The sequence below is a fragment of the Folsomia candida genome, unplaced genomic scaffold (assembly GCF_002217175.1).
Source record: "Folsomia candida strain VU population unplaced genomic scaffold, ASM221717v1 Fcan01_Sc020, whole genome shotgun sequence".
In the NCBI taxonomy this organism is placed as follows: domain Eukaryota; kingdom Metazoa; phylum Arthropoda; class Collembola; order Entomobryomorpha; family Isotomidae; genus Folsomia; species Folsomia candida.
In genome coordinates this window covers 642,697-667,156 of record NW_019091212.1, presented here as the reverse complement: position 1 = coordinate 667,156, position 24,460 = coordinate 642,697, and the positions used below count along the sequence as shown (strand labels likewise).

Here is a 24,460-nt window from a genome sequence, read left to right as displayed (position 1 = left end):
GTCCCAATTTGACTGAATTTGTCTCGTAAAACTGATCTTCCTTGGCGATACAAGTATTTGCGACGCAGTGACCTTTTCCTGTGCTCCTTTTTTATTGCACAACCATGTTAGGTAACACATGTCGAAATTTGATAAGTATCTATCTACTTATGCATATATGAGTTTACGTATGTATCTCTAAAAGGTGGCAAATTGCATTCCTCCAAAATCCAATTTCTGTTCAATACAACTCAAACCTGCGTCAATGAAGTAGTGGGGTGACGAAGTGGGTCATCTGCTCAATGCATACACAACACATGTACACGACTCGGTTGGGAAGAGGGGGCATTATTCGAATTATGATAAGTTCACAGTGTTTCGGGTGCAAGTAACCATTTGCAAGAAATAACGGGAACAAAGTGGTTTCTTGCAGGTAAATATTTTGACCCGCAAGAAATACAAGGCGCAAAAAAACTACGCTCCATCGCCATACTTCATACGAGGGGTGGTTATAATGACGCATATTTCTTGCACTTTCTTGCACCTCGCTTTTCTTGTATGTCTTGCTGTGCATTAAAAAAATGTAGCAAACCCGCAAGCAACGAAACCCTACAGGTCCATCCCACCTTCTGGAAACTGTTACTCGTCCTCCTCATTCATGGCGAAGCTGTGGCCATGTGGTCAGCCTAAAAGTAGTCCTTCCTCTCCTTCTTCCGGAGGATTGGCAGAGGTGACGACGGAAAAAAACGCGGCGATCTGGTCAACATCATCCTCACACCTTTTATTTTCCTCCCAGCGAGAAAAACAACCCCATCGCCACCACCACGACGACGAACTTGGCTGGGCAGGTCTCCCCCTCCGCCCGTGAATGTACACGTATTTTTCTATGTACTTGCTTACATCTCTGGGCTCAACCCACGCTAATATTCGTCCTGGGTTTTTGTACCTCGCCCGAACCCCGACAAGCTCACTGATACTTTTCCCATCGCCCAAAGTGGACATCTTTCTCAGACTCGCTCTCTTCAACTCGTCTCATCTCAAACACTTTCTCCACGTCTCAATTTCCCCGACTTCTCCGCTGCAAAGCTACAGGTGAGCAATGACACAGTTTCCTTACTTTCTTCCTCAATGGACGTCTCTCTCAGCGTATGCCCTTCGATTTTGGCCAAATTAGTGTCACTCGATCAGAAATTTAATTAGCATAAAATTTGCAAAAGACACGATCTCACAATGGGCAGAAATATTTGCATCCGAAGAGGAGAAAACGTTCCTTAAAGTCGACAAATTTTACATTTTCAAAATTTACGACACGTTTTCTTCTCTTCGGATGCAAATAACTCTGCGAAACGTTCCCAGTGGAAGATCGCGTCTTTCTCAAGTTTCATATTACTCAAATTTCCCATCGATTGACACTAATTTGATAAAAATTGGAGAGCAAACACATCCATTCTTAGTCGACGAAGATTCCATTGGGGGCAATCTGCACCACCACAACCACCCACGCACATTCCTTCCAGTATCCCAGGTGGTTCATCCCTAAATAAATTACGCCCTGGATTTCCAGCCAGGATTTCCAAAAAAATAGGATTCGACTCAATCTATGTATCCATAAAAGAGAGCTCTCAATTTCCAATCTTTGTGTGCCTTCGTGGGGAAGAGATTGTCTGGTGAGGGGTCTTGAAGAGGATTTTGTATTATTTTCAGGATGGTGAGTCCTCGCTGGTTGGGCGTGTCGCACTGGACCTGCAGCGTCCTCATCGTCTTCTTGTCCGACACGCTGTCCGAGGCGCGTACCTACCTCCACCTACAGACCAACCAGGTCGAGGACATGCGATATGACGACTCGGTGAGACCAATTCCCACACAATTAATCCATCATATCCAACTTTAAAATGGCATGCATTTCATACCAATGGCCGCGGAAGCCGTGGGGACATCGGGGGGCATTAACCGTGTAGGCTAGGGGGTAGGAGTTTATATGTATAACATGGGTAGAGGGCGGATATGTATTAACGAAAAATCGCTGAAATTTGTATTTAATATTCACGAAAAGAATGCCAACATATTTACAAAAAAATAAAATTTTCGCAATATTTATTTTTGACTAGAATGCTCCGGATGTAGTCGAATTACTTTGACCAAAAATTCCATCTCACACGGTTGACATATTTACAAAATATATAAATATTTTTGAAAACGTGTGTAAACTATTTCCATATTTCTCAAATAACAGCGGAAATATATATTTTGAAAACCTAAAAGTACATATGCACCAATATTTAGAAATATTTTGAAAATGCGAGTTAAAGAACACACGCACAAAGATGACCATCAGTTGTCCGTCATTAAATGAAAAAGTTGAAAATGCATACATATCTGATCATGAACTCATCGAGTAACGCCCCTCCGTCCCCACACTTCCGCGGTCCCTGTTTAACATACTATTCATAATCAAGAGTACATATTCTGTCTGAAAAATGAGCCACTTTCACCTGGCTGCTTTCACCGTCCGTATTACGTACGTACGTATATATTATTGGCCTCATTTATTATTCATGGCTTCTTCCTCCTCAATCTTGTCAAATGTAAAGAAAACAAAGGATGGGAGAGCAGGTAGCGAGGAGCGAGCGCGTCTATATATTTGATTGTTTGATGCACCGCTTTCCCCCATCAATCCGAATCTCGAGTGATCTTCTTCTGGCTGCGTGGGCGGCCGCGTCTCACACACTCTCGGAATACATAGCATCACCCAAAAAAAGTTGGGGTCGATTCCTCCCATTCCGTCGAAAGGGAAAGTAAATTAAATAGAAAGTTCCCTCATTTTCTTATCTGTCGACTTTCCAAGAACACAATTTCTTCCTCTTACTTATTTATTGGCTTCTTGTCAAAATAAATGGATCAGTGTTTACGGTGAAAGTTACCATTGGGGAGAAAGTGGTTTCTTGCAGGGACTTATTTTGACCTGCAGGAAATTCAAGGTGCAAAAAAACTACACTAAACTTCATATGGCGCATATTTCTCTCACTTTCTTGCAGTTTCTTGCACCTCCCATTTCTCCCATTTTTTCCATCACACTGCCAGAAATGTAGCCAACCCGCACGAAATGAAGCACTCAAATTGATGTAGCAATTCACACCGAGAATCGAATCCTTCTTCTTCTACTTCTTCTAAATTGAATAAAACTTTGTACGTAACCGTGTGACGGGGGAATTTCTACCTGCTCTCGCTCAACACACTAACGAGATTGAGCAACAAAGTGAAAGCATCAACAAGTCAAGTGCTGCACAATTAGCGCCCCGATAACTTGATTAACCTCCATCCATCCATCCACCCACATGGCTTAACACATGTCCTTCCCCTTCTTTTCGCAGGTCTTGGACCTCCCCACGTGCCGGGACGACTCGATCTGCGGCTTTTTGCAGGCCAATTCGCACGGGATAAATGTCCAGCAGCGGTGCGCCTGTCCCGGCGTGGGGGCGAGGTGCCCCCTCACCTGGGACACCTTCGATGGACACTCCGTCACCATGGGGTCCGATCAGTATAAGGTGAGCCAGTCGCAATCTGCCCCCTTCTACGCATCGATGATCCATTGCGTCACCTGCTTTTTTTCCATGTGGGAACAATCCCATATTTCCGAGAAGAGAAAGTTGAGCTCGTTAAGAGCAGTAGAGAAAGTTTAAACTTTCCAATCATCAAAATACGTCCGTGTGTATCTATTATCGGCATCATTAGCACTTTTCCTACAAGGAAGTCATGCTTATCATGTCCTTGTCCTGTCCGGAATACGATATCGGAGTCCCGTTTTATGCTTGTATCAACCCACACACAGACAAGATCACGGCCGACTTTTCCTCCACGGGGACGACTTTTTCATGGGGTTGTCGTAGGTGGCTGGCTGGCTGGCGAATAATAATCGGGTGACACCCGACTAACTAATCAGGACACAGTTATAACGAGCCCACCTTTCCTAAAGTTGCCCAAGTTGACTGTCGTCACCACCACCAACTGTGTCCCATAAGAATATGTAAATACGTATAGCGATATCTAAATATACGCATTTATTGAGGCGAAATTGATTAAAACGTTGCCAAATATGGATCGAATTCTAGGCAAAGTTGAGAGAGAGAGCGAGTTATGGACATATTTTAATTGGGAAAATTCTCGACTTTCCCTCATTATTTAAGGTCGCGATTGATTGAGTAAATACTTTTCCACATGGCTGTATCGCTCGAGAGTATCGCTTTCTTCCCACGCCGTGTGTCAAACCTTGTCATGCATAATCCCTCCTTCGTCTCGGTAATTAATAGCATAAGCAGCTCTCAAGGACTTGTTATTGTCCTCGCGTGGGATAAAATTACACCACTCGATCCGATAACAACAGCCTGTTAAGAAATCATCCCGACTCCTCACAAATAATATCGTCACCCGGGTATCGTCTCACAAAACAGGGCTACTTTTGATTTATTTATGTTCCACAGCAATCACATTTACTTAAGAAGAAAATCCTCGTTAAAATGCAATTTATTTCGATCCCATTATCAAATTTAGGATTTCGTAACGATTATTTTCGTGACAATCACATTTATTTCCGAACCTGCCTGCCTGCGTCACTCGTTTGGTTAATAAAATCCAGAAATGAAAAGTTGCAGACGTGCTCATCTTCTCGTTCGTGTAATCCAATTTCTTCGGATTAGTTTGCTAAATAGTTGTGTATGTAGGTAGATAAGTAGATATGTGGATATGTAGATAAGTAGGCAGCCACGTGGGTTGGACCTCCAACTCGACTTCGTGGGGACGCCAAGCCAAGTGTTCTATTTTTTCGCAGATTTGGCGTCTGCTTGCCCTATAAAACCCACGCCATGCGAAAAGTAGTAAAATACTTATCCTCCAAAAAGCAGGGAACATAATAAAGTTTACTAAACTACTGTAGGATCCTGTTGGCATGATTAATTTGACCCACTTGCCGAGTCAGAGGATAAGTTTCCGAGAAAGTTAGTGGAATGGTAATAAATGCGAAAACAAAACAAAACCCACCACACCACGCCACACACTCCTCCACTCAATTCATCATCATCCGGAGAAAGTGTGAGTATAAGGGAATTAGGTAGGCAGACTTTTAGTCCTTATGCAGATCCTGTCGCTCTAATAATAACCAAACCACGATCACTACCCGGTTGAAATGATGATTAATGAACAAACTCGTGTGCGAGAGAAAGCCGTCAAAGGTGGTGATGATCATGTCTCTTTTCTCCGTCTCATCACGCCCCTCGTGTTAAGTGAGGGTGATAGGTCTTTATGAGAGCGTTATGTTCGTCCGTCTGTCTGTCCGTTTCGCAGAATTGAATGGTTAGGAAAATTGTTTAGGAAATTAATGTTTGTGAAAATTTAGCATCCTAAAATTTCCTAAACATTCAACTCTGTGGTCCGTCCGATAACTCTTGAATGAAAAGACATATAAGCTTGAAGCTCAACTTTCAACGTATAGTAATCTCCTAACTTCAAGGTACAGGGCGAGGTCGAAGATGTCTAAACACCCAATAAGGTCAAAAAGGTCAAAAAGGCCACAAATTGCATATATCTCAATTTAGTAGGAAATTTAACCCCGAATTCAATGATGACCTCCATTTTGACCCCAAAGATCACGAAAGGTGAACCAAACTTTCTATCAACAGGACAGTACGCTACACAAAAGCCTTCACTCCTTTGTTACGTAAGGGTTAACGATGTGGTCTTATTCTTGCAGTACTGTGGGGCGGCTCCGGAGTTGAAGGTTTGCGCCAACATGTACACCGCATACACCAGCCTCATGATGTACGCCAAGGTGAAGGAGGAGGACGAAAACATGCTCTCCGCCACTTCCGCCGAGAAGGACGACGAAAAACTCGTCCTCAGTTCCGACCACTTGAAATGCATTTGCCCAGAAACGCACAACTATGTCCTCGTCCACAAGGGGTTCTCCTCCCCCGAAGTCGACACGGAAGCCATTCATCTCTCCTACATCTGCTCCCCGGTACAAAATTACTACACATTTCCTCACATTGTTGCCACCCACACAATCGATGTCTCCCAGTCAATGCTCTCCCATTTTGACCAAACTAGTGTCAATCGATCACAAAATTTGAGACAAGTCGTTTGTCGACAAGTGTGAAACTTGTCGACTTTCTTCTCTTTGGGTGCCAATATCTTCGACAAACGTGCCCATTAAGAGATCGTGCTTTTCGTAAGTTTCATAGTAATTAAATTTGTGATCCATTAGCACTAATTTCGGGGAGCATACGCTAGGAGACCTCAGTTATCAATGATTCCTTTCATACCATTTTCCTACATTTCCTGCACTGAAACGCAAGCAATGCAAGAAATATGCGCCATCGTGCCCTATGAACTATTCATAGGGCACGATGGCGTAGTTTCTTCTTGTGCCTTGCATTTCTTGCTGGTCAAACCACTTTCTTGTTGTTACCGCTGATTACTAGCACCTGAAACACCGATTATTTCCTCACATTGTTATCCCCCTGTATTTTTCTAGTTGGGGACGTGCTCTGCAGGGGAGCCTTGTAAGACCTTGAGCTCTACACCGAGTCAGTTTCTGGTGCAGCGGAAATGCAACTGCCCCTCGGGACTGAGGTGCCCCACCGAGACGACCAAGGGGATCACGTCCACCTTGTGGAATAAGGGGTTCTCCTTCGAAATCCGGTGTCAGAAGTAGGCACCCATATCAAGCACAACTTCTTCACAAACAGATTTACATACACATAGCCCCTCCCCCCCAAAAAAATAAAAAGCTAAATAAGGTATAAGTACACGCCGAGATGGCAACTACATAAATAAGCATGAAATTTAAACTTTGTCGCAACGCTAGGTTGTCACGTTATGTACATATTTATAGCAGAATGCGTTATAAAACTCACCTCTTTTTCCGCATGAATGTCATGTCAGTGGGGATTTTCAGATAAATGCAGATTTACGTAAGAAGAGTAATTAACTAGTTAGTTACATAAATTTTAGGTCGTAAAATAGGTTGTGATACATAAGTAAGTAAATAAGTAGGTGGGGATGTGGGCTAAATTTTGGCGGAGGCCGTCAACAAGAAATGCTTGGCGTGGGTTACATATATTTCATTCGTTAATTAATTAAAGATTACTGCACATAATCTGTAACTACTAGTACATACTTAAATGACTACCACACATACATCTCTTACGGGGACGCACCAAATATTTGGCGTGGGTTAATTAAAGATAACTACATAACATAACTATAACACACACACATCTCTTACGGGGAGACACACATATGTAACTAGACAATTATAAACCGTAGAAGAGAAAAAAAAGTAGTGAATAGATGGAATTATTTATTGGAATGAATCCGAAGTCTAATCCTATTGAAATGAGTGAATGGCCAGCTTACTTATGGCTTCATTAGATTTACCATTAGCTAACCGAAGTTATCGTCGTCGTCACAACATCCTCGTCGTCCCACACATGGCAGCAAAAGTCTGAATTGGAATTGGATCGCCTACACCATAGGACGACGCTCTTCTTATCTAAGGAATAAATAAATATGTGTGTTTTCCTAATATCATCTGCTCCTCCCTCCCTCACTCTGCTTTCTCTGGTCGTCTTTAATAAAAAAAAATGTGTATGAAAAGCCTCTCAATGCCGCCTCCTCCTCCCCCTGCGTAATCCATTATCCAATCTCAAATACGATGGAAATCCTACACATTTCCAGTGATTCTGTGGTACGATGAGAATTCATAACATATTATGTCGGTCGTTGTGCGTGTGTGTGGATAAAACGTGTACCTGCTGCAAATATACTGGAAGAAGACATATGTAGAATTGTATCGGCGTGAATGGTTGATGATTTTGACAGCTGAATAAAAAAATTACCTTTCTTCCCCCCTTTTTCTCAACTATGTAAGCATCATGGCGTCTCTTTTTTCATAGCGAGTCAAAATCAGCATATTTTTAATCATTTTTCAGCTCTGGGAATTTATTTAAAAATTCTGAACGACTCAATGCCATTCTGTTAATCATCTTGCCGACTACAAATTCGTCGTCCAGAAATTTAAAATGAATTCCCAGAGCCGAAAAAATGCTTAAAATGTCCTGATTTTGACGATTCTTGTGATGCATCATCCAGTCTTATGTTACTTCATTCCATGCAAAAAGATGACCAAGAAGGGTGGCAGATTGATTAAAAACATGATCAAAAAAAGACCGACACATTACTTTCTTTTGACCTTTATTTATTTATTTAGATTTGCAAAATTAAGAAGAACAAGGACAACGAGGAAAAGGAACAGAGGGAAACATATCAACAACTCGATAAATATTTCGTATGCGGACATACGCATATAACATGAATGACAATTTACCTTAATTTGCACAAAATAATCAGCACACACAGGAATTCGTAATTCTACTCTAAATATGTATACACATCGAGATGTCATATAATAGGAATATACAATTGTACCCCTTTCAAGCAAGACAACTAGTTAACTAACAACGATCTACTAACTGAGAACAGTTAACTAATTGTATCTCAATACTAGTAATAATTTATAATGGACCTGGCACAACGAATGCTCTCAGATTTTGAACAAATAAGTCAACAATCGTATGTGAAATTTGCAAAGTGCACGATCTCACAATGAACACGTTTGGCAGAGATATTCAGAAGAGCAGCAAATTTGGTAAGTGGAAAATTTGTCAACTTTTGCGTTTCTCCAAATATGTCTGACAAACCTACCCATTTGGAGATCGTGTCTTTTCCAAATGTCACCATCCATTTATACTAGTTTAATCAAAGTCTGAGACTACACGCTCTCCGAGACCTCCATTTTTAGCATCCTCTCCTAACAAGTAAGAAATCTACTGCTGCTACATAAATACATAAAAATGGACAAAGGGAAAGATCAACGGGCTAAAAAATAAGAGAGAAGACGACGTTAAAGGAAAGTACAGTCAGAGTTTTGAATTGATCCACATATTCTTCATCCCATATCGTCTATAAAAATTTAGCCAAGTTGGAGAGAGAGATAGAGAGATAAAAATTAGAGGAAAATGGGGCAACAAATCCAGTATCATTTTACATATATGTATATATGCATATATAAGTATACAAATAATATAATAAGGTAATCCTCATGTCATTCCCGCGGCCGCATTCGAGTAGAATATGACTCACTGTCCTCAATAATAATATGTAGTTTTATCTTAACTAACCTAAGTAATAGTAGGAGGAGGAGGAGGAGCAGTGAAAACATCAAGTCTTATATATTGACAACAAGTAATGGTTGAATAATTAAATCGTAGTTAGCTTTCTTCAGGATTTTTTAGCATGCCCTCGCAGCATTGGTGGCATTTACGTTGATGATGATGATGAGAGTTTAGTTTTTTTTTATAATATTTTGAATATTTATCTATATCTTCGTCCCTCTCTTACTCGTCGTCGTCCTCTTCATCCTCTTCTTCTTCTTCGTCTTCCTCCTCCTCATCTTCTTCTTCGTCGTCATCGTCATCCTCACCACCTTCGGCGGCTGCTGATGGAGCTGCGACTTCTTCCACCGTCCCTTCGTCATCTTCTTCCTCCTCGTCGTCTTCCTCGACTTCTTCAACTTCATCGTCATCAGCTTCCTGCTCCTCACCGCCGCCTTCTTCCCCCTCGGCCTCGGCCTCATCCTCTTCTTGCTCTTGATCTTGTTCTTCTTCTTCTTCACCGTCACCTTCTTCTTCCTCCTCCTCGCCTTGCTCGTCCTCTTCTTCTTCGTCATCTTCCTCCTCCTCATCGTCGTCAGCCTTGGAACTTGCTTCATCCTGATTTTGGCGGAGGACGTCCTCATTCTCTTCGTCCTCTTCTTCATCATCTTCCTCATCGCGTTCGTCCTCCAACTGAGCGAGAATGTCGACCTCCTGTAAAGCAACAAGGAAAACATTAATTAGTATTGGTGGATTATAAATTCATTAAGGTACGACTCGATCACTCAGTCGTCGTCAAAATCACGACATTTTTAATCGTTTCTCGGCACTGGGAATTTTTAAAATTCTGAACGACGAATTTGTAGAGCAGGGAGTTGTCAAATTAAAAAATATGCACTTCAGATTTTGACACTTTTTGGAGGAGGAGATCTCAGGTTTAAGGAGCCTTCAAAAAAGTTGGAATTCATCGAAACTGGATTAAGAAACTCACCCCCATTCTATCAATCAACTTACTGGCTACAAATTTGTCGTCCAAAATTTTAAAATAAATTCCCAGAGTGGAGGAATGATTAAAAATGTGCTAATTTTGTCATCGAGTCCTGCGTTAACTATTCAAATGACGAATGAATATCCAACCCACCTGTTTCACAATGACGGTCTCTGCATCAATTTTCCTCTTTTTGGCAGCGGCAGCAGCCTTCTTTCCACCCCGTTTTGGAGACGCGGATGACGAAGCTTTGCGTTTTGGCGCAGTTTTCTTCTTGTTGGAGTACGTCTTCTTAGCAGACGTGGTGGTCATCGCACCGGCACCAGAAGATGCAGAAGGTCCCCCTCGAGTGGGAGACTTTGGCTCAGATTTTACCACAACAGCGGCAGTGGAATTGGAGCGCTTCTTCTTCTTCTTCTTGTTCGGCTTGGGAGAAGCTGGTGCCTCGAGAGGCATAGACCCATCGCCTAGTTAACAAAAACATCAGATTATTAAATTAATCATACAATTATTCGCATGGGTTTGACATGTTACAGTGGATTTGTAGAGAAGAGTTTAACATGTTTTTTATCAGTTTCCTAAATAAGTCGCTAGAAATTTTGTGCTTAAAAATCAGCCCAACCAATGAAGATTATTTCAAAAATTATTAAAAGCCAAAGTTTGATTGAAATGCTATACAAAAATCCGTGACTTTGATCTTTAAGAGAACTTTTGAACGGGCCAAGAGATACAGAGTTAATTTTACTTTTGAAATAATCCCAATTTCAGGATTGATTTTTAACCCAAAATACATATTTCTGAAACTGATAACACATCTTAAACCCTAGTCTAGTGGTCTACTATTTTACGAATGTGGTAGTGTTCTTATTTACCAATTCGGACGTCCGGATGGCGTTTGAGAAAGCCGTAATACCAGTCGTCACTCGCCATCCGCTTCTCTTGATTGAATTGATTTGGAATCCCGTTCGAGTCGCAGTACTCGAAACAGATCCGCTTTATGTCACTGGACGTGACAGTAAAGCCCTGTTCTCGCAAGTCCCGGATCGTTTTTTCCAATACGTCCTCTTCCACCTGCAAGTCAGATTTAATGATTTAATTAAATAACAAGCAATTATTAAGCCCAGGCCAGTTATCTCTGAAATAGAATTATCCTCACCTTCGTGAGGATCGGGTTCCCTCCGCAAGTTCGGAACTGGTTGACATCGCATTTCCCACCGGCCTGGAGAAATTTCTTGTATTGACGGTAGAGCGTCGCTCGAGAGATGCGATACTGCCGCGCCGCATCGTTGATTTTTATCTTGGCCTCCTTGATGTTCGTGAGCGCCTCGAGCAAGTCCTCCTTTGACCAGCGGTCCTCCGTCTTGCGTTTGTAGTTTCTCACCATCTTGGACTCCTGAGATAGAAAGAAAGGCAGCAAAGTATTAGTACTTTTACTTAATTGAGATTAATAATAAACAATGCCGAATGTAAGCCTCTAGCGCATCTCACACCTCTTTAGCGCCTCTTCTACCAACAATGAGCTCTATGCTCTTCGACTTTCATTAAATTCGTGTCAATCGATCACAAATTTACTAAACATAAAATTAGCAAAATACACTATCTTCCAATGCGCACTTTGGCATATATATTTGCATCCGAAGAGGAGAAAACGCACAGTAAATTTACAAAGTGTAAAATTTACTGCCCATTTTCTCCTCTTCGGATGCAAATATCTCTGCCAAACCTTTTCCAAATTTCAAACTAATTCAATTAAATTTGTCATCCAGCCTATCGGATATCAAGGTTTGAAATCTCAGACCCTTATCCCTTCTTGCTTATACAGGGAAACGATGATACTTGCAAAACTTTACCATCAATTCCAACCCAGGATTAACAACGGAGTTGAAAGCCTCATCGTTAACCACCATGCTGATGGTATGACTAACAACGTCGTTAATTAAAACGGTGACAACGTTGCCGACTTGTTTGACCACAAGTGACACGTCGTCGTACTCTTTCGACACCAGCTTCCATCGCCACTCCATCGGCATTCTCAAAGTATGACACTAGTAATATCCCAAAATCTGACTAAAAAAGATAAGCCCTCGATATCTATCTGACTCGAATCTGACTAGCCTTCCTGACCTGACGACTCCTACTACAAAACAGACTAAATTTCTACTCACCATAATTATTTCAAGCTGATTGTTTCCCTTGACGACGGACTTTTTTACTTACTTTTTCACTTACTTTTTCTGCCTTTGGTCGGTCTTTTGCCGCTACTTTGCCACCATGCCCACTTCGCTTGACCCGGGGCAGGGAGCCGCAAAAAATATACCGACCTCGCCACCAACACCACCGACCACACCCCCATCACCCCATCATCATTAATTAATTGATTACTAATTACTAATTACTTACACCTTACCAATTAATTACTCCCCACTAAACTAATTCCCAACCAAACCTGTCTCTCCTTATCCAAACTACCCAGCGACCTGTTGTCTTTACTCCTTATCACGTATACCTAAAAACGTTGCCAAGGAATAATCTTTAACTGACCTGGTGGTGGAGTGTGGGTGTGCCCTTGCTCTGCAGTGCGTCGCTCGGATCAAGAGATGCCTCGAAGGGTGGGCTTTTCCTCTTCTTCTCCGTTACCTTGTCCCCCTCGGTAATCAATTAATTGAATAAATTCCCCCCTCTCTCTCGTTCTTGACAAAGGTGTTGACAGCAGAAGTCGAGGCTGGACTGCGTGTATCAGGTGGATGAGTTCGGGAAGAAATGGAGGGTCCAGTCTCACCCCAGCCATCATCACCATCGCACCACCACCATCGTCCGCGTCGTCTCAATCTATCCCATACACGTCTCATGTCCTCCAGCACCCCTCGGGGGAGTGTCCACCGACACAAAGTTTTCCCCTGGGGGAGGGGGATTATCTAAAAAGCGAGAAATATGGGGGGAGCGAGTGGGGGTCTCTATTCGTCATTTATGGACGACCCTCTCTCAACCAGCCCCATCGCTCCATCCTCCGTCGGTGAGATGAGACACAAATTCTTGTCTCTCTGCACACACTCTGTCTCCCCCTCAAAAACCAATCTCATCTCGAGTCTCGCTTTTTTGAGACAAAGACAAAATCAGGCGAGGAGGAGGAGGAGAGAGACTCTTCGCACTTTTACATGCTCATGATTTACTCGACACCAGCAGCATCACGGGAAATTATGTGTCATCACGTCATCAGGTTTCAGAGAGAGTTGTATTTACTCATATCCTGCAATGAGAAGGGAAGAAGGATGTGGAGAGATTTGAAATACGGACCAATTGTGTATGAAAATGGGTTAGCTTGTCATTATTTGAGAGATGAGCGTATATTTCTGAGCAATTTTTTGGTATACATTTGCTTGTGAAAAGTGGTCATTTTTTGTGAAAAGTGGTCATTTTTTGTGAAATTTATTTATTGATACTCTAGCGATAGAGAAGATCTGGAATAGATGACCAATTTTTGCATGAAAACGAGCAGTTTGTGTCCTTATTTTAGAGATGAGCATATATTTCTGAGCAGTCACAAATTACCCTGAAAAGTGGACATTTTTTTATGAAATTTATTTATCTATTCGTTACTTTACTCGAGACTTGATTGGTTCCTTGTCTAATGTCTAATACTGTTTATTGTCAAAATCATCAGGTTTTTTCATCACACTGCTTTTCAGATTTGGACACAAAATATAGGAATTTGTAGTATTTGGAGAAATTTGTAATAAATAAGCTATCTATCCGATCATGAGCCGTTGGTTAGACGGCGTCCTTGCCGTCTTGGTAGGGTGGCGGACTGCTGGGGCTGTTAACACCGCCTTGCTCCATCTCCTCCATGGCACGCCTCTCCTCCGCCGCGGCGTCTATTTTGGCCAGGTCAGCTTTACTCATATGCGCCACAATTCCTGCTCCGATCGAGTCTCCCAGAACGTTCACCGCCGTTCGGAAACGTTCCAGTAGCCAGTCTACAATGTTCCAAATAAGGTTATCATCATCACAGGTCGCAGTTTGCAGTGTTTCGGGTGGGCAGGAAGTAAGGACAAGCAAGTAGTTTCTTGCAGATATAAATATTTTGACTTGGAAAATATGCAAGGCGCAAGAAACGACGCCCGCCGCGCATACTTCATACAGCGCTGGATGGCGCATATTTTTTGCACTTTCTTGCAGGTTTTGCACCTCGCATTTCTTGCATTTCTTACTTCCCATTAAAAAAATGTGGCAAACTGCACGAAACGAAACACTGGTAACCTCGCGATAATCTGGGTCAACCCCACTCACCTAACGGCATGATGAACCCCATGTAATCGACCGGCAGACCCACCGACCCCAGCACCGTCATCAATATGATCATCCCCACTTGTGGGATCCCTGCGTACACAGAAATTATGTAAATTGACAGGTCAAAGGTCACGAATCACTCTCTCCTCACCTGCTGCCCCCACACTTGTCGCGATACTGATCAAACTGCATACAAAACAAAATGTCAGTCACTCACTTTTTTCATGAATAAATCATCAATTCAATTCACCTTATCGTCACCAGTTCCCCAAACCCGAGCGTCCTCCCGCACAATTGGGCGATATATATCGCACCGACGGGCAGGTACAGCGCCGTTCCGTTCATATTCACCGTCGCGCCGATCGGAATGACAAATCTGGAGACGCGCACGTCCACCTTGTTCTTCTCTTCTAAACAGCGCATCGTGACGGGCAGCGTGGCAGAGCTGTACGTAAAAGAGGAAAATCATTATCATGATCGATGCGTCGCAATTTAGGGCTTGACCTCTGTCTGACCTTGACGCCGTTCCAAACGCTGTCGCCAAGGCTTCAAACATATTGGCGAAGAATGGCAGGGGGTTGGTGCGTGTCAGGAGGATGTAGAGACCGGGGAGGATGAGACACCCGTGAATCGCCAGTCCCCCCATCACCGTCGCAAAGTACCACGCAATGTTCTGAAAAACTGCTCCAATGTCGTCCTGCTTCACGAGCTGACCCGCAATTAGAAAACAGATCGCGAGTGGGGACACCCTGTCAAAATATGCAGATTTAGATATTAATTAATATGCAAAGTACTTATTCTCACAACGGAGGTCTCCCGACTTTGAGCAAAGTAGTGCCACACGATTACAAATTTAATTAGTATGAAATTTACGTAAGACACGATCTCCCACGTTTGGAAGACATCTTTGCATCCGAAGAGGAGAAAACGCACATTAAAATTGACAAATCTTTCACTTTACTACGCATTTTCTCCTCCTCGGATGCAAAAATATGTCCGCCAAACCTTTTCACACTTTGAGATTGTGTCTGTTGCAAATTTCAGCCTAATCAAATATGTGATCAATTGACACTAATTTGCTCAAAATTGGAGACCATCCGCTGGGGCTTTTGAGACTCACATGACCACTTTGCTCGTGATGAGGAGGGACGCTTCGCCCAGAGATTTGAAAAAGTAGAGCACGGGTTTCCCAGCCTCGCCCATGTTGCCGAGGACGACGCCCAGGACGAGGGAGAAGACCACCAGCCCCATCATGTTCTTCCCCGGGGTCATCGTCAACTCGAGGGGAGACTCGTCATAATCTAGAAAAAAAACATAGGTCAACATCTAGGACATCAACCACGGCAAAGAAAACAGTAAACTTCTCTTACTCAACGAGGCGTTTGACCTGTCGACGACGGTCGTAGTCTGCAAAACAAGTTAATTTGAATATATATCGCGGCATGCAAAACTTGAAGATTAAAAAAATAGCTTTTCTAGATTTGAGTAAACTTTCGTAAGACCGGTTTTCGATTTTACGGTTTTTGAAATTTTTGTAACATCGGATTTCAATTTTTACCCAAAACCTTCAAATGACTTTTGAACTGATGGGTTTAGATGGGTTTATACTTTATTCTAAATTACCGTAACTTCAATTTCGCCATAGTTAAATTATAGCATTGGCGCAAGTTACCAAGAAAGAAGTCATATATAAACCCACTTTTAATTTAATTTTGAAATAATCTCAATTTTTAAGTTAATTTCCGACAAAAAAAAATCGGTGTTATTTCACAAATTGAAAAAACACATGTTAAAAGACGTACCACTTCCATCGCCGCGCCGACTAAGTTGTCCGGGAAGACGTTTCTCACGAGGTCGAGGAGTACGTCGACGGTGGAGGATTCGGACGCGGTGCACTCGTCACCCGAATCGATGGAGGAGTGGTCACCGGGTCGAACGATCACGGCGAGGATGATTCCAAGAACGGCGGCCACGGCGGTGGTCGCGAGATAGAAGACCAGTGCCTGAGTCCCAATCTTCTTCGAGAGGGAGAGGTCCATCGACCCCACGGCGTCGATTAGCGAGGACACGATAAGCGGCAGAATAAGCGCGGATAAAGTGCGGATGAAAAGGTCACCCACAAAGGTTAAGTACATCACCTGAAACAAAGCAGTTTTTCATATGATAATAATTTGCATTTTGCACTTAATTAATTTAGAATATGCATTAACGAAAAATTGCGAAATATTACAAAAAATTAGAAATATGTATTTAATATTTACGAACAAAAAAAATATTTACGAATTATGTACGAAAAAAGAATCACAAAAATGCAAATTTTCCCCATACATTTCTCTGATGCCAGACGACATCCGTTTCCCTGAGCCCGAACCCCAGCCCGATTCCTATCGAGACTCCGATAATCGTCTGAATCGTGAAGAACGTGCCTCCAGCGAGGAACGCGGCGACACGTGGGTTCTTAATTAAGCCCATTTTACTCCTGAGATTGGGTGATACCTGACCTGCTGACCTTTGAGGTCGTGCGGGTATATTTTTCCTGCCGAGAAGTGGGGTACGCAAATTAGGCCGAGTAAGAGCCAGACCGAGGAGTGTGGACCTGATTAGTGTGATGATCGCCTTAATCCGCCCTGGCTTATCTGTCCCTCAGCAGACAAAGTGTATGATATGCACACTGGAGAGATGCTGATATCGGAATGCGACCCAGAGAGCGTAGTGGACCACGGTACTGCTCTTCTGTCCACGACGTAATGCTTCATCAATTCAGTGGATAAAGCACGTTAAATCGCGTTGACAAGTCAAACAAATAACACAATCGATTGATAACTTGTGAGCAATCGGGGATTTGCTTTGTGTGTGCTTTAACCTTATCTTACACACCTTACAGTTAGTCAGATAATAGGTTAGCGCCCATCTGAAGGGGCGAATTCCGGCTAATCTCTCGCTCAAATTGTCCACTTATTCGCAACTACTGGGATTTCACGCCGTGTAATCACTTTACAAGTACAGATATTTAGTCGTTGATAATTAATTATGTAAAACTGGATTTTTTTCTCAGCCTATTATCGCATCAATGTCACCAAACCAACAAGTGAGTCAGTTTATGGGCATCTGCTCCTGCGTAAGGTAAGTGGCGTCCGTCATGCAATTACGGCATTTTTATGGCATTTCACTTATGTCCCATCCATCACCGGGGGTTTGTGGCGAGTGAGAAAACGGTGGAGTAGTTCAGATTGAACTAGTTGGTCGTAGGGTACGCATGCATATTGTGGATTTGATTCGGCACGAGTTAATTTTGCATACTCCTTCATTAACAATTTGATAAAATGGCAAATTTGCGAATTTAGGATGGCGTCACTTCTGACCTGACCTGAAAGGAACAGTGGAAGGGTACGTGCATGTTGTCGAGTTATGAAAAAATGTAAATTGTGCAGATACTTTTGAGGACGAGCTAATTTTTTCAGCAGTTTTTCCAGACTTGTTTTAATCCTTCATACTTAACAACTTATCAACAATAAAATTGCATTATTGCGAATTTGTCATTTGAAAAATCGACTACTTCTTGTTCTTGTTCGCAATATGTGGCGGTACTTCAGCCCCGTCAAGATATCTGATAATTTTGGCAGGGTTCCCAGCTACGACGACATTGCTTGGAACGTCCTTCGTCACCACGGATCCCGCCCCCACGACGACATTGTCCCCAATCGTGACCCCCGGACAGATCACGGAGCGTCCCCCGATCCAACACGTGTTTCCGATTTTTATAGGAAATGCCAGCTCGTAGTATGTCGACGTACCAGCATCCCTGTCAAAATAATTCGTCATTAAGGTACCACAAGAGGTTGAATATTTCAATTTTTTCTGGACTTAGCAACATAATTTTTTAGAGAAAATGAGTCAAGACATGAAGTACGGCTCCGTATAGCAACAAGGGCATTGGGGTATTTTAAGAGCTCCCCGAGATGGAGGGGGTGGACTTTGAGGTCATAATGGTTGTTATTTGGAGTAACTATATATTTCTGCAGGGTGCATAATCGGTTGGTGGGCTCATTTGAGTCAGGTAATGAGATGTGAACCATTGTTGTCCTCAGAAATATAAAATAATAGGGAGGGGCAAGTATAGAAATGCTATTTGGAAAAGTATGGAAGACAATATGGAAATGAGACCCATTATGCTCCCCATGTAAAACTATTTCGCACAATGTGGGAGTCGTCCCACATTTGTGCTCCGTATGGTTTTGACGCTAGGAAGTTTTAAAAAAAATTCATCATGTTCGACTATTTTGGCTATAAATACGGAAGTATAAGTAACAGCAAAAGATGACATTTGCCAAAATTTAGAGCAGTATATTTTTTACAAAATTTGTATTTGAACCAAATTTGTACCTACTATAATTTCTGAGAAAATTACAATCAAAGTGGGTGGCATAATTCCTTGCCAACTCTCTTGTGGTACCTTAATTTACATAGCAAGATTTGAAAATGCAAAAATGGTACGCATTAAATACCTTCTCGGAAATGGGTCAAGCGGATGTGTCGCGGTGTACATGTGGACACCAGGCGCGAGCAGACAATCGTCGCCAATATCGACCATCGCCGAGTCCAGGATGGCGCAGTCCCAGTTCGCATAAAAGTTATTACCCACGCGGACATTGTAGCCGTAATCACAACGAAATGGTGGTTCTGTCCATGCACAAAATTATTTTATATAATCTTAGATAACCCCCTAGTCGCCAAGATTGAACGGCCCGACAGTGGTATTCGAGTGGCCAATAATGTCGGCCGAAGGTACCATCTTGTCCTCGTGTTTTAAGTCGGGCCGTGGGTGGCCAAAATTATCGGGCCGAAGGTTGGAAATGTTTTTCCCGACCTCGTGCCATCAGCCGCCCACCATCCTACCGATCCAATGCCATGGTTGGCCCCAACCATTCCCCAACGAATTTTAATAATCTCACACTGTTTATTTCTGATTTAGTTCATTTATTTGATATCATGTAGTAATGGAAAACAGACAAAGTTCTCTTTAAAGGGTAACAAAATACATCTATGTGCAATTTGTAAACAATTCAGCTCACAAGTTTTTTTCATTTCATTTCCTAAAATAAAAATTCCTAACTTACAACTACTTATAGGTTTTTCGTATAGTGATTTTTTGTTACTAAATGTTTCGTAATGAACTATTTTAACATTTTTAAATCTATTGTACGTAATTCTTCGAACTATAATAATTTGACCAGAATTCAGAGAATAACAGCTATTTACAATTATTTTGTTTGCTTGAAAATTTTCGCGTTTCTCGTCTAATTCTCTCTTAATAACGTTACACTTTTCGTTTTCTACGATTCTTTTTGCAACCTGTTGGAGATAAAATGTTTTTGTTCTTGTCATTTTCTTCAGTTGCTGCATGAAATTTTCAAAACCAAACGCACTAATATTATCTAATTGTCCGAAGTTTAGAGCGTCCTCATGAATATGTGATAAACCATGGACATTATAAACCATAAAATTACTGTCATATACGACTCTGCATTGTAAAATAAATTTTGTCAACAACCGCCTGGCTAAAGCGTTCCACTCGGGGTCATCAGCATTGGCCGATAAAAGAATAAACATAGCACAATGAAAATAAAGGAAATGAATGTAATACTTCTCCGGTAAGACATTTTTCAGTGCTACTGGACCTGTGTACAGCATTATCGTTCTAAATTCCGTGGCCTTAAAATTATCAATCTCATTCAAACTTCTTGGTCTTCGCTGAAAATCACGAGGCATAAACGTTTTGAAATTTATAAATCTGTCTGAAATTTCATTAATAATTTTACTCTGCATTCTATGAGGCAATTTCCCTTTTGCCCACTGTCGCAAAAGTTTTCTCATGACCCCTAAGCAACACATGTGCATATAGTCATATGGAATCTGCGAGACCAAGCCAATTTGCAATTTTGATAAAGAAGTAGAAAATTTATGATGATTCTCGTCTAATTGTGAACGAAACGATTCATCTGTACGCGAAGCTGAATTTAATTCAGTGTACACTACACTTTTTCCAAATTCGCCGTGTTGAACACATTTCTCACACCCTGAATAACTATTATGATTCTTAATTCCCTTAATGAAACTTCTAGCTGGAGCATCAGCAATAATACAGGAAATTCTGAAATGAAATTTCTTCCCTAAATGATTAAATCCATCCTTCTCTAGTGTAATTGTCTCAGCAATAAAATCATTTAGAAAATCTAAATTAGTAGGTTTTTGAACTCCGTAAAATAGCCCTATTACAAAAATTGAATTAATTTTAAGTTGATCAATTTTACCAAGAAGCGGCCAAAATTGGGATCTTGTACTCCTACTTAATGGAATACCATCCACACCTACAGATATTGTTACAAGATTTTCGCCAAAATCGTGATAAAATTTGCTAAAAATTGTTGATTTTGGCTGAACGAGGTGAGCGATATTTGAAATTGATCTCTTTAAATTTTTTTCTATTCCGAAATATACAAATTCTCCACCAGAAATAAAATCAGTTTCAACTACTCGGGGAGTTTCTAATAATGTTCGAGGATCTAGTGGAACTGTTAATTTGAGACTACTAGATAATAATGATAATAATTCTTTTAAAGCAACATGTGTAATATTATGGGACAAAGCCCATCCTCGAAGTTTTTGAGGAAATGGTGTTTGCTCTTCATTGAACGATTCGTTTTCACTGAAACTTGTAAAGCTATAACTATTATTCTCTGAATTTGACGAATATTCTACACTATCATGCAAACTACTAATTATTACTTGAGATTCTGAAACTGATTCACCATCCACACTTGATACTGGCGCTAGAATAGTAGAGGAGGAAGCTATATTTATATTATGAAGAAGGGTTGCCACTTCCGCCTTCCTTCTTCTTGCCTTTGTTCTGTTTGAGGTTAGCATTCTGTCGTCGTTTTTCTCGTCCGCCCTCTCTGTCTTCAGCACCCTTTAGCCACGATGCAACATAACTTCCAATTTCCTGGTCCGTAGATAAACTATAACCGTTTGTGGCACGCACGGAATCTAGATTAATCAATTCATTGAAATTCCAACTTCATTAAATTACAACTTTGGATCTGTACTGTCACTCAAGATCTTACCTCTTATAATTTGATAAATTGGCTCGTTGTTTAAAGCAATTTCAATATCCTTCCCTGCTCCAGTGACAGTAATGATTTTTGCGAGACTATTTGCAAAAAGTTTTTTCAGTATTCTGCTAACCAGGAGAGAGAGCCTTTTTGCGCCAATGAGTGCCAATTCCGTGACCTAAATAGAAGATTATTATTACACTAAACTTATTTAACTAATTTTATACCCTTACCAAACAGTCACGATTTTCCTGCACCTGAATCCACACGTTTAATGACTTAAACTCAGCAACAGTCACCACAGGAATTTTGTGCAATTTTATTTTAGTTGGGGGAGATATGTTAATCCCACCTGACCTTCTCAACAGTTCCGTGACAAGTTGTTCCAATTTAGCCAAACGATCAATAACGATTTTCTCAAATTCTACGAATAAATTTTAGATACATAAAGCAATGACTTTATGTATATCTGTACAAATATATATAAAATAGCTACCCGTGTCATTTTTGCCAACTAAATCCCCACTAAAGCCTGGAAGACTGTTAACACTTGGAGGGATATCACTTAAATCAAGGTTGGAATTTAATGCCACCGTTCCGTGATCAACCAATATCAACTTAGGACTTGATATAATTGGGCAACTATTCGGACCAACTAAAATCGTAAATAAGGAGGAAATCATATATAATTTTACATAATTGTGAACAGAACAGTCAATTTAAAAACACTTTAAATAAAAGAATGTTTAAATACCGTTGGACACACTCGGCGAGTGAATTTGATCGTGGTCAGAATCACTTGAATAATTCGGTTCGACTGGTTTTGACGTAGTAATTGAGGTAAATGACGTGCTTGGAATTTCGATGTCGCTATCAATTGGGTCCTTACTCGGCGACGACCCAGAAGATTCAGAGTTTACTTTTTTCTTTTGTTTATTTCGTCTTCGTCGCCTAGGACGACGACTTTCATCCTCATCCACGGTAGTTTCAAATGTCGACTGATTTGATTTCTCGGCTAAACGCAATACAACAAGTGCATCATCAAAAGTATCTGGAAATAAAAAAGATAAGAATTTTGCGTATTAGGAAATAAAATGATAAAATTATTATCTGATCTAAAATTATTATCGCTTTATTAACTCACCTTTAATTTTCAAAATTTTACAATTATGTCGTGCCCAACTCTCTTCTGGTGCCTTGTGTTTTTTCACCATAGAAGTGACGTTGGGTGATGATGGCCAGAGGACTGTGGATAAGTCTATGAGCCAACTTGTTGACACTATCGACACAGAGTTATCATCTTCTTTAAATTCGACGATGGCGAATTTATTTTTTGGAGGAAAAGTGATTTTAGCCATGCTGGCAGATTCTCGTGCTGGAAATGGACTTGAAAGTACGATTGGCGCTGTAGTGGATAGATGGCGCACTATGGTATTTTTGGCCACGGATGGTACGACCTCGTGCCGACAGTTTTTGTCAGATGCAATTTAAATATACTTTTGCCAACCTTGTCCCACCCTCGGTAGGAAGGAAGTAAATGTAAAAATTTCTACATGCACTTTTTGCTTAAAACTTGTCTGCAAAAATCGGGAGGGGAATGGTTGGCACAGTCGGCCAACCATCGCCCAACTATGCCACCCTTTAATATCCTTCGGCCCGATAGTCTTGGCTACTTGGGCCACCTTATCATCAGAGGGCGGATACACATTCCAAATTTTTCATTTGATGACGACCGATGGTCAAACTTTGTGGGTGTTACCTAACTCGCATAGATAAATAAAATTTCAAAATATTTTTACATATTGTCACACATCTCTAGGTTTTTAGACATAAATATTTCCGCTATTATTTCAAAAATATGAAACTCTTTTACATTTTTTAAATGCGTATATATTTTGTAAACATTTCAACGATGTGAGACTTGAAACTCGACCACAATAAATTCAGAACATAAAATTCTAAAGTTTTTTTTTCAAAATTCTGATTTTTTTCATACACATTTTCTAAACATTCTTGCATGTTTTCATAAATATTAAATAAATATTTCACCCATTTTTCGTAAATACATACCCGCCCTCTACTTATCATTGATAACCATCACTTACCTATGTGGATACTCGGCCTATCCTTACAATCTGGATGTAAGTACGAGTTAATAATTTCCCTCCTTTGCACCACCGCGTCGGACGGGGTCTCATTAAAGCGACGATTCATCTCGTGGGCGTTTCGACGTCCCTCAACCAACTCGGGATCCTGTCATATTACAGAAATTTACATACTAATTTGCATACTAATTACATGATAAGCAGTTATCTTACCCATGTTTGGTATGGATAACCCTGCATCATGCGTTCCTTCTCGCTCAGATGTTCCGGTGGGGGTGGAACGGCCGGAGTTCCAACTTGCGCGTTGGGAATCGGTTCCACAAACTTTTTCGGAGGAATATTAGCCATCCTGCTAAAGGTCAAGGTTAACAAAGGTTACAGGTCAAGGATTATAACTCTCAATATTCTGTTGCTGCTGCTGTTATACGACTGATAAATACGGGATGATGGTCGGCCTCCTTTTATACCCAGTGGTCAACGTGGACGAGCAATTGTTGTTTTCTGTACGGGACGTGTACCAAACAGGTTTTCGTCATTAAATTTTCTATCTCTCGAGTATGTACACTGATGGAAACACAACTGAGATCCAATTCAGCAGCTGGGAATTATCGGTCGTCTACCGGCTCGTTATTCATGCCGCGTTGTTACATGTGAACTCAGTCAAGGACGCGCAAGTCCCGTACCATGCAAGCAAGCACAGAAATTCAGACTCACAACTTGTCTCAAGACTCTTTGTCAGTAATGATCAATTTCATACATATGCAAATTTGTGTCTTGTCCACA

General features: G+C 41.3%; 5 protein-coding genes and 1 long non-coding RNA gene across 9 annotated transcripts; 2 read left to right on the top strand and 4 right to left on the bottom strand.

Annotated features, from left to right (window-relative positions):
- The first annotated feature begins 832 nt into the window (after positions 1 to 832).
- LOC110858099 (U-scoloptoxin(11)-Sm5a) lies at positions 833 to 7,895 on the top strand. Its single transcript, XM_022106763.2, has 5 exons — positions 833 to 1,071; positions 1,684 to 1,825; positions 3,351 to 3,524; positions 5,723 to 5,989; positions 6,506 to 7,895. Exons 1-5 carry the CDS (start codon positions 848 to 850, stop codon positions 6,683 to 6,685), a joined length of 987 nt encoding a protein of 328 aa, XP_021962455.2. The 5' UTR covers positions 833 to 847; the 3' UTR covers positions 6,686 to 7,895.
- A 314-nt stretch (positions 7,896 to 8,209) lies between these two features.
- Positions 8,210 to 12,945, bottom strand: LOC110858121 (nucleolin). 2 transcript variants are annotated; one of them, XM_022106793.2, is made up of 5 exons: positions 12,715 to 12,945; positions 11,330 to 11,566; positions 11,046 to 11,244; positions 10,327 to 10,640; positions 8,210 to 9,899 (listed from the first exon to the last, which is right to left on the bottom strand). In XM_022106793.2, the coding sequence occupies exons 2-5, from the start codon at positions 11,555 to 11,557 to the stop codon at positions 9,429 to 9,431; spliced, it is 1,212 nt and encodes a 403-aa protein (XP_021962485.1). In that variant the 5' UTR covers positions 11,558 to 11,566; positions 12,715 to 12,945; the 3' UTR covers positions 8,210 to 9,428. The 2 variants fall into 2 exon arrangements, with proteins under 2 accessions (XP_021962485.1, XP_035714416.1); XM_035858523.1 differs by lacking the exon at positions 12,715 to 12,945 and adding an exon at positions 12,339 to 12,454.
- Positions 12,946 to 13,786: 841 nt separating this feature from the next.
- LOC110858112 (excitatory amino acid transporter 1) lies at positions 13,787 to 17,162 on the bottom strand. Its single transcript, XM_022106780.2, has 9 exons — positions 16,789 to 17,162; positions 16,263 to 16,598; positions 15,831 to 15,867; positions 15,581 to 15,761; positions 14,976 to 15,209; positions 14,711 to 14,905; positions 14,612 to 14,646; positions 14,461 to 14,550; positions 13,787 to 14,147 (listed from the first exon to the last, which is right to left on the bottom strand). The coding sequence occupies exons 1-9, from the start codon at positions 16,930 to 16,932 to the stop codon at positions 13,942 to 13,944; spliced, it is 1,458 nt and encodes a 485-aa protein (XP_021962472.1). The 5' UTR covers positions 16,933 to 17,162; the 3' UTR covers positions 13,787 to 13,941.
- A 202-nt stretch (positions 17,163 to 17,364) lies between these two features.
- LOC118438382 lies at positions 17,365 to 17,931 on the top strand. The gene is made up of 3 exons (XR_004836741.1): positions 17,365 to 17,445; positions 17,516 to 17,583; positions 17,805 to 17,931. It is a non-coding gene; the product is annotated as an uncharacterized LOC118438382 (long non-coding RNA).
- LOC118432875 (maltose O-acetyltransferase-like) lies at positions 17,910 to 24,311 on the bottom strand. 3 transcript variants are annotated; one of them, XM_022106707.2, is made up of 5 exons: positions 24,105 to 24,311; positions 23,891 to 24,029; positions 23,678 to 23,825; positions 18,966 to 19,140; positions 17,910 to 18,262 (listed from the first exon to the last, which is right to left on the bottom strand). In XM_022106707.2, exons 2-5 carry the CDS (start codon positions 24,023 to 24,025, stop codon positions 18,013 to 18,015), a joined length of 708 nt encoding a protein of 235 aa, XP_021962399.1. In that variant the 5' UTR covers positions 24,026 to 24,029; positions 24,105 to 24,311; the 3' UTR covers positions 17,910 to 18,012. The 3 variants fall into 3 exon arrangements, with proteins under 3 accessions (XP_021962399.1, XP_035714418.1, XP_021962398.1); XM_035858525.1 differs by having other exon boundaries at positions 24,145 to 24,311; XM_022106706.2 differs by having other exon boundaries at positions 23,891 to 24,310.
- Positions 19,417 to 23,290, bottom strand: LOC110858056. Its single transcript, XM_035858524.1, has 6 exons — positions 22,717 to 23,290; positions 22,327 to 22,623; positions 22,069 to 22,227; positions 21,806 to 21,996; positions 21,585 to 21,750; positions 19,417 to 21,507 (listed from the first exon to the last, which is right to left on the bottom strand). The coding sequence occupies exons 1-6, from the start codon at positions 22,928 to 22,930 to the stop codon at positions 21,323 to 21,325; spliced, it is 1,212 nt and encodes a 403-aa protein (XP_035714417.1). The 5' UTR covers positions 22,931 to 23,290; the 3' UTR covers positions 19,417 to 21,322.
- Positions 24,312 to 24,460: the final 149 nt, after the last annotated feature.